This window comes from Notolepis coatsorum (assembly GCF_963971535.1).
Source record: "Notolepis coatsorum genome assembly, chromosome: 18".
NCBI classification, from domain to species: Eukaryota; Metazoa; Chordata; class Actinopteri; order Aulopiformes; family Paralepididae; genus Notolepis; species Notolepis coatsorum.
In genome coordinates this window covers 18,633,949-18,643,305 of record NC_140182.1, presented here as the reverse complement: position 1 = coordinate 18,643,305, position 9,357 = coordinate 18,633,949, and the positions used below count along the sequence as shown (strand labels likewise).

The 9,357-nt window shown below is 45.1% G+C and overlaps 2 protein-coding genes across 2 annotated transcripts in view; both read left to right on the top strand.

Annotated features, from left to right (window-relative positions):
* Window positions 1-1,192, top strand: part of LOC311244770 (neural-cadherin-like) — a gene marked incomplete at both ends in the record, with an annotated part of 135,761 nt that extends 134,569 nt beyond the window's left edge. The window contains one exon of the mRNA XM_084334457.1: window positions 1,185-1,192. Coding sequence (XP_084190583.1) covers window positions 1,185-1,192 — 8 coding nt within the window. The remainder of the gene's footprint in view (window positions 1-1,184) is intronic.
* The window catches only part of cav1 (caveolin 1), a 145,749-nt gene extending 141,097 nt beyond the window's left edge, over window positions 1-4,652 (top strand). The window contains 2 exon segments of the mRNA XM_084335449.1: window positions 4,292-4,483; window positions 4,485-4,652. Of these exon segments, the coding sequence (XP_084191575.1) occupies window positions 4,292-4,483; window positions 4,485-4,634 (342 nt within the window). The 3' untranslated portion in view covers window positions 4,635-4,652.
* The last annotated feature ends 4,705 nt before the right edge of the window (window positions 4,653-9,357 follow it).

The window sequence follows — 9,357 nt, the reverse complement described above, 5'->3', positions numbered from 1 at the left end:
TGGTGTGTGTGTGTGTGGTGTGTGCGCGTGCGCGCACGCGTGTGTGTGTGTGAGAGAATGAGTGAGAATTAATTTATTTTTATTTGAACTTGTTTCAGTTTAGTTCAGTCATATGTTCAAAAGGTTTAGTTTTAGTTTAGATTTTTATAGTTTCAGTTTCCCTTTTCTTTTTATTATTATACTGTAATATGGCGGGTATTTGTCAGGTCAAGATTTAAGAAGAAAGGGTTTAACAATAAAAATCAACATTATGCACCAATGGCTCCTCGTGTTGGTTGTGTTAACAGATTTGACCAAATTCACAAAGACTAAAACTAAAGACGTATGTTTTATGTATGTTTTCTTTCTCTTTTCCTTTTAGTACACAATAAGGCTAGTTTAAATTTTTATTTCAGGGTAACTACAATAATTTTTTTACACCTAGTTTTGTAGTTTAGTTTTAGTTAAAGGTTCTATAGATAAACATTTTGTTATTTTCTTGTTATTTCTCCCATTTCCCCACATGGAATGCACCTGATTGTTGCAACTGTGCTGCAACTGTGCTGCTACTGTAGTTGAGAGGTCTCTGTTTCTCTCGTTTTCTAAAAGGAAAACGTTGGCTTGCTCTCTCGTTAACATTCTCTTTTTCAATGTAAAGTTGAACCTACGTTTCTGACAACTAGTATCAACTAGTTTGACAGTTTAATGTGAACTTAGTTTGATGGTACAGCGTACGATAATTACAGTAATTATCATACCCTATCTAATCCTATAAACACACCATTGTTTTGGTCTGACATGCTGGTGCTCTAGTGCAGCATCTAGTGGCCGAATGTTATCTATAGCACCTTTAACTATAATAACTTTGGTGTGTGCGTGCGTGTGTGTGTGTGTGTGTGTGTGTGTGTGTGTGTGTGTGTGTGTGTGACTGTGTGTGTGTGTGTGTGTGTGTGTAGTAGAAAACCGCACGCCTCCCAGCTTTTTGCCCCCCAAAAGTATGATTTAACTATATATAACCCATTCTAGTATCATATGTAATATTTTGACCAGTTCCTACAGGACCACACGTCCTCTCTTCCACACAGCTGCCACGCTGAATACAGCATGTTAGGGAAAGAACATTGCCTATTTACTCAAAAATAATACTGTTGCCTAGCAGTATAGAGTCACATGCTGACTCATGAGACTCTATTATCTCATATCAGGCCCCTGATGGGATGTCAGACGTCATGACGCTGAATCAAAATGACTAAATAGTCACAGACTGTTGTTGTAGGACTGAGTCCTGGACTGATTTGGAGGACTTGTGACTCGACTTGGACTTGAGCACTGATGACTCGGACTCAGACTTGGACTCGAGCCTTGACTGCATTTGGACTCGGAAGGTGCAGACGAGGACTTGGACTTTATAATTGATAAATACTTTTTTTAATTAAAATTTTGGAATATGCCCTAATCATTTGGCATAAGATATTGATGTCTAGTGCATTTGTTTGGCTATTGTGTCACAAAGTAAATAAACTCCCCTTGAAATTGTGACCACTGTGTCATTTATGTTTAATGTAGAACTTTCTTTATTTGTACGTCAGCTCTTTGACTGCCAGAGTGGAGTGGACTCAACCTTGATGACTTGGACTTGGACTAGGGTAATGGGGACTCGACTCGGACTCGACTCGGGCTCTTCTTTGGTGACTCGGACTTGAACTCGGACTTAAACACTGGGGGACTCGAGACTCGACGCGGACTGGAGATTTAGTGACTCGACTACAACACTGGTCACAGAGTTAGCGGATAAACTACACACACAGTGGGAGCTGATGACTAGTCTAGCGCTGCCTGCTGGCTATGGGGCGTTTTCAATGTAAAACCTTTAAACAAACTAAACGGTAAACAGCATAAAAAAAAGCCCCCACCCGCCTGCAAGTCAAATTCTCCTTCGTCATTATGTGGTTGTGTGTTTGTGCCTCTCTCTGCCACAAGGCTCTCATTTGGTCTCAATCAGAGTTATGGAAAACTGACGAGGACTGCATCCACTTTGAAACTCAGCAGCTCTGGAAAATGAAATGGACGCTGCATGGATTTGTGGCTTCGATGAGATTCATATAATGAGGCTGCACAGTGAGTTGGGCCCTGTGGCGTTCAAGTCCAACTTTATCCTGCCTTCTCTGAGCTCCAGGGACTGGAAACACTAGCCGCTGTTGTCGGAACCATAGCTACTGTCGGTTGCTACTTTCTTTGGTTGTTTTGACACGTTGGATAATATCTTTTGACTTATTGACATTAGAACCATTAGCCACCGTCAGTCACGGTGCTGTTAAGATGCCAAACCTGTCTGCACACACAGGACACAATCAATAAGTAACTGCAAGATAAATATTTACCCTTCCTTAGAGTCCGTGTGGAGAGAGAGAGAGAGAGAGAGAGAGAGAGAGAGAGAGAGAGAGAGAGAGAGAGAGAGAGGAGAGAGAGAGAGAGAGAGAGAGAGAGATGGAGAGATGGAGAGAGAGAGAGCGTGAGAGTAAGAGGAGAGGAGAAGGACAGACAGAGCAGGAGAAAGAGGGATAGTGTTAGTGTGTGTGTATTGTGTATACATGTTTCCCCTATTACTAGCATCCGCTTTAACAACCTGATGAGGTCATGGCCACTCGCGAGTGATTTAGCCCCATTTAAAGGCTGATCTGAGGTCTGTTTACAAAGAGAAGGAATGAAATGTCATAGTGGGGGTGGTGTGGCGGGGGCTGCTACTGTACCCTCGTTTCTTTCAGAGGCCTTATAGGTCCTGGAGGCGGCGAGCTAGTGAGAGCTAGTGAGCTCCGCTCTGCAGAGACGGATTCAAACTGAATCCTAACCTCAACGGCCACGTCGCTCCTGGGTTTTTGTATCGCCCTCGTCTGGGAGAAATGCGGTGAGGCGGAGGATAGAAAAGGGATTTCTGCGGGTCGAGGGAGCGCAGAGGAGAGGATAGCATAATAGCAACTGGAGAGCATGTGCCAAGTCAGGGTGGGCAGAAGAGGGGGAGGTTTGAACCTCTGTACCAGTCGAGGATGAGAGCCATAAATTCTGTAGGAATCCCCCCCGCCCCCCAATCTCTGTCAACAAACTTCTGATATTATCGGCCGATATTGGCATTTTTACATTTATTTAAACTTTATTTACCCAGGCAAGCAAGTAAGAACAAATTCTTATTTTATTTATTGTCAAAAGTATGCATAATGTTAATTAAACTGTAATATTTGACAATTTGACAATGTATTGTAATGATAGTTCAGTTGCCAGGGGGGGGGGTTTCCCCCCCTTCTACACTAAACTGATGACAACTTATGACTAAACTAACATCAGTTTAGTGTAGAAAGGGGGGGAACCCCCCCCCTGACAACTGAACTGTCATTACAATACATTGTCAAATTGTCAAATATTACAGTTGGCCCCTATTTCACATGAATTCAAATGAGTTACACAAGAAGCCTGTATTTCAAACCCCCAGCGGCAAATGAAGCAACTCACAGAGGCTTGACTTTAGGGCTCATCTGAACGGAATGCATCATATCCACATAATTACTGCCCGTTAACCCCTTATACATTTATGATAGATTTGACAATAACTTCCACCGTATCATTACTTTGTTAGCCTACTTTGAGTAGCCTAATGAGTCTGACACGCTGTCTGGTTTGCATCTGTGAATGGGTTTCCTTCATCATATTCACTTCTGAATACAATTTGTTCATCATTACTCATATCTGTGGGTCATTACTTGTTGTTACTCGAGAAGACGAGAATAGCTTTGCATCTGGAGTTGCTTTTCGCCTCATACGCGTACATATACACTGTTAAAAGAACGGGGGAAATAAACTGTACATGTCTGGCAGCAACCATTGCCAAATACTTACTGTCAAATTACAGTAAAATACCCAAATTAAAATAAAGTGGAAAGCAATTAATTTACAATAATTCTTTTTTATTTGAGGTGTTTTTACATATAATTCAATGTAATTTAACATTCAAGACAATTAAGCAATGGAATAATCCTGTAAAAAAAAAATTATATCTTTTATCAAAAGTAAGTGACTGCATTTACACTTAAAGTAGAAAAACAAAAGTAATCTGTAAAATAATACAGTGAATCTCCTGTGAAATTTTCATTCTTCTACAGTGTACAGTAACTTTTACCTCAAGGGCTTCGTGGCTGAAAAATATTTTACAAATATTTTACACAATCGTTTTTATCGGTTGTTCTGATAAAAGTAAGTTGACCCATCTCCCCTCCCTCCCTCCCTCCCTCCCCTCCCTCTCTCTCCCCCGGTGGCCATGCAGGTGGACTTCGAGGACGTGATCGCCGAGCCGGCGGGGACCTACAGCTTCGACGGCGTGTGGAAAGCCAGCTTCACCACCTTCACGGTGACCAAGTACTGGTGCTACCGGCTGCTGACGGCCCTGGTGGGCATCCCGCTGGCCCTCATCTGGGGCATCTTCTTCGCCATCCTCTCCTTCGTGCACATCTGGGCGGGTGGTGCCGTGCATCAAGAGCTACCTGATCGAGATCCACTGTGTGAGCCGCGTGTACTCCATCTGCGTGCACACCTTCTGCGACCCGTTGTTCGAGGCCATGGGCAAGTGCTGCAGTGGCATCCGGGTCAGCACCGTCAAGGGGGTGTAGAGGCCTGGAGGAGGAGGATACCAGAGGGGGGGGGGGGGGGGCTGGAAAACCAACACTCCGATTGAGGGGGGAAATCATCGTGAGGGGAAGGAGAAATAAAAAAGGTGTAACGTCGGGGGGGGGGGGGGGGGGGGATGAGAAATTGAGACATTTCCAGAGATGGGCGGGGCGTTTGGAGGTGTGGGGGTGTGCCACACAACGCCTGGCCCCGCCTTTATTTTTTCCCTTATTTTTTCTTTGTCTTTTTCTTTTTTCTTCTTTTTTAAACCTGCCTCCACCGATGCTGTATTTTCTCTCCAGTGCTGGTTTCAACCAACCGGGGGGCCACAGGAAATCACAAGGTCGTTCTCTTCTTGGGTTTTATTTTTGTTGTTTATTTTTGTTAGTGTGTTTGTTAGTCTTTTCTAATTCTTCAAAGTTAATTGTTGTCAAGCAAAGCCCCCTATCGGTTTCCTGCTGGCTGGAATTCATTTATTTTTTGTGTAATGTGATGTAAATCCCTTCCATTTCAATCCTTAAAAATGTTTCGCTCAAATTCGACGGGGGGAGGCAGGCGATGATGATGATCGATATCGGCTCATGCGTTCGAGAGCGAGAGCCTGTATCGCTGTCCTCTCCAGAGCTTGCTGGGTCGTACGTGTTCGTCAGGGCGTTTTGGATGGGTGAGGGGGCGGGCGGGAGGGTAGGGTGAGGGAGGGGGTGGGAAAGCGAGTGTCCCATGCAGCCACAGTGGAGAGAGAGAGAGAGAGAGAGAGAGCTGACAAATTCCTGACACAGCGAGAAAAAAAAAAATGAGCCAAACCTCTCAACAACGCCCCTCCCACCAGGCCCCCTGCCTCTCCCAGCTACCCCGTCCTCACCCGACCCCACCCCCTCCACCACACCCCCCCCCCCCCCCCCCCCCCCCCCCCACCAGTCTGACACACTGAACCTGCCCTTGTTTCTGCATGCGCCCCCTGTCACAGAGCCAACTCACTTTGTCTGTCTGTCTGCCCACACCGCCTGCCAGCCAAAGCCAATAAGATGACAAACCATGGCAGGACTACTATCACCTTCACTCCGCCCGCTTCCACATCCACATTCGCTCTCTTTTTCTTTCTTTCTTTTAAATTTTTTTCTTTTTTCTTTTTTTACACCCCTCGGAACCGACTTCCACTCCGTCGCTGCCTCAAAGGAAAAGAGCCTGAAATGTTCTGTGAAAACCCTAGTGTTTTACGGGGGCCTCGTGGTAAATGTGTCTGCGTGACGAGAGAATGTTAGCCTTTTGAATCTCCATGAACTATCACTTGAACCCTCCTGTTTCCGTTTCTACTACTAGGCCGCAAGGTTTCCCTTTAAACCATCTTTCCTAGGCTTTTCTTGTTTTTTCAGTGAAGATCGAGCCTTTTTTTTAAATGCACATTTCCGTAGTTGTAGCTTTTTTTTTTTTACACTCTAAAGATGAAGAACTTTGTTTTGAGGGTTTTTTAAATCTGTTGTTTTATATCTTTGCCAATATTATGTATGTATGTGTATGCAGAAAAAAGAGTTGCATTGTTTTTTTTCGTTTTTCTTTTCACAATCATGTCTAGGTTTTCCTTCGCCCCATAGAAATGTATAGAATGAGCACTTCTGAAAAGAAACCTACTGAGTCAGATGATACAACGTGTGTACGAGACTGTTATCGCGCGTAGTACACCGCCACCTAGAGGCTCTGATTTATTCTGTAACAGGGTTACCGACCCCGGCACTCTTTCGACTATGTGTTCAGTAATGCAGAAAGTTCCCACCACCACTGAACCTCAAATGAGGAAGACTTCTAACTAACTTCTGGGTAGAAAACTTGGAGGAGAATTCGCCTCTTAATGGCGCTGGTGGCTGTTGGGAACTCGTTTTGACCGCACCGCGTTGATTGGAAGCGCTCAATCTAGCTTTAATCTCTCTGTCTCACCCTTAGTTCTAGAATTGACGAGAAGAGGATGGGTCACAGCCCCCCCGGCGTTCTCACGGAAGTCGGGAGACGAGGCTATTTGTCTCCTGGTGGGACGGGGGACGGGGGGGGGGGGGGGGGTCCATTTTCAAACGTTTCTATGACGACGCTGACCCATCCTCTTCTTCTAGTTCTAGCCCTACTTTGGTCCACTGTGCTGTTTTCTGACTGTGTGTGTGTGTGGTTACCATGCCGACAAGGACTAGCATCAAATGGATGGTAAATATGATAGAGTTTTTAAAGCTCCAAAGGTCGTATTTTTATATGAAATGAAATTTCTTTCCCTGCTTTTACTGTACAATCCCATTATCACGCTGTGCACATTAAAATGTAATATAATCCAATCTGCATCTGTTGCTGATTTTGTCTTCGGTTCGAATGATGAGATTCCAGTGCAGCCCATGTCGCTATTAGATAGATACTGTCATAGGAAAGGAAAGCGTTATTGAGTTATTGATCTTTTAAATTGAGTAGAGTTATACTTCATTAATCCCTGCGGGGAAGTTATTCTCTAACCACTAAGGAGCAGTGGGCTGCCAGACAGGCACCCGGGGAACAACTCCAATCTTAAAGGAACACGCCAACATTTTGGGAAATTAGCTGTCTAACTAACACCTCTCCCGAAGGCTAACCGGCACTGTCCGCTTCCATTCATTGTGCTAAGCTAGGCTAACGTGCAGCCAGTTTTCTACTGAACGCACAGAGAGGAAACTGGTATATCTATCTTATTGTCTCTCTCTGGAGAAGACGGTAAGCGAATTTCCCGAAATGTTGGCGTGTTCCTTCAATGCCAGTGCCTTGGTCGAGGGCGATGGCAAGAGCGCCACCTAGCATGCATGTCTTTTGGTCGTGGAGCACCTGGAAGAAATCCACGTAAACACAGGGAGAATAATACATTGGATTTTGTGAGTCCTTTATGTCATTGCACCATATACATCAGCAGTCCTTGGTCAATTAGTTTAGTGTTAGTATGTCACCCTGCCATGTGCCAGGGCAAATTCCTTGTACAGTATGTACCTCTAGAGAATAATGCAAACAGAAATAATGGTTTTTATACTGTAGTCCCAACATTGCTATATCATTTAGTTAAAGAGCACTAGTCTCCACTCACTTCAATTGTGTTGAATTTGAGAGATATGCCATAATGAAAGTCCTCTTAAAGGAACACTCTACAAAAAGAAATTAAGCTGATTTATAGGTCAAGCATTATACTCCTTTTCAACAAGTTAATATACAGTAGGTCTCTGAGGTCCCAAAAACATGTCTTTGAATTATCTTTTTGCTGAAAATACAACTCAGATTATGCATTCTAGCAGCCTCTACACCCCTCTCTTTCAGTCATGTTCTCATCCTAGCAGCCTCTCTACCCCTCTCTTTCAGTCCTGTTCTCATCCTAGCAGCCTCTATACCCCTCTGTCTCAGTCCTGTTCTCATTCTAACAGCCTCTACACCCCTGTCTCAGTCCTGTTCTCATTCCAGCAGCATCTATACCTCTCTGTTTCAGTCCTGTTCTCATTCCAGCAGCCTCTGTACCTCTCTGTCTCAGTCTTGTTCTCATTCTAACCGCCTCTGTACCTCTCTGTCTCAGTCCTGTTCTCATTCTAACCGCCTCTGTACCCCTCTGTCTCAGTCCTGTTCTCATTCTAGCAGCCTCTACACCCCTCTGTTTCAGCCCTGTTCTCATTCCAGCAGCCTCTACACCCCTCTGTTTCAGCCCTGTTCTCATTCCAGCAGCCTCTACACCCCTCTGTTTCAGCCCTGTTCTCATTCCAGCACCCTCTATACCTCTCTGTTTCAGCCCTGTTCTCATTCCAGCAGCCTCTACACCCCTCTGTTTCAGTCCTGTTCTCATTCCAGCAGCTCAGTCTACACCTCTCTGTCAGTCCTGTTCTCGACAGGCTGTTTCTGTGTCTGTAGCTTGAAATTAACTGCAGCTCCGCCACTCCGTGCTCTGGAACCGTGCATGAATTCCAGCGTGCCTGGCTCACGGAATTCTGATCAAACTGTCAAACAAGGTGGATGCAGATCAAACAGAAGATAAGATCCAGCGATGGCATGGTTTACCGTTGTCAGAAGACATCTACTTTTACGACCGAGCCTTTTGTACACATACGTCTTTCACATGCACGAGTCGAGGACAGCGCGTTGTCTATGATCCCCGATTGACGTATATGGAGAGAGGCAGATCTGAATTGCATGTTTTCCAACCTAGGCAGCCCAGACTGGGTGTTCTTATTTCAGTTTGTGTGTTAGTGGGCCCATCTGGGGCCCACCTGAGAACCAACTATATCTACAGCACTGAAAAGGTGAGTTTTTCACATACTATCTCAATTGGCAGAGGTAGCGGGTGGAAAGTCGATGGGTGGGGATTGGACGTTGTGGACAGCGACTCCTACAGGTCGGTCGGGTGACACCTGCACAGCAGAGACAGGAAGTATCGGGGGCAGCGTGAGCCTCCCACGCGTTACTCCTTGCCACTGAGAGTCCGCGCTGTCTGGTGAAAAGATGCGACAGGCTGCCTCCTCGTGTACCGGAGGGGACACGTGATGCAAGGCTTCTATCCTCACTACAGCCGACCAGTGGGAGGCATAGTCTAGCAACGTTCAAGACAGGGGAGGGGAGAATTGGCGATACGAAATTGGGATGGGAGAAAAATAGAAAATAAGGAGAAAAAGTGTATATAAAAAAATAAAAGCTAGATACCAGTTTCCTCTCTGAGTTCAGTAGAAATCTATCTGGCTGCACGTTAGCCTA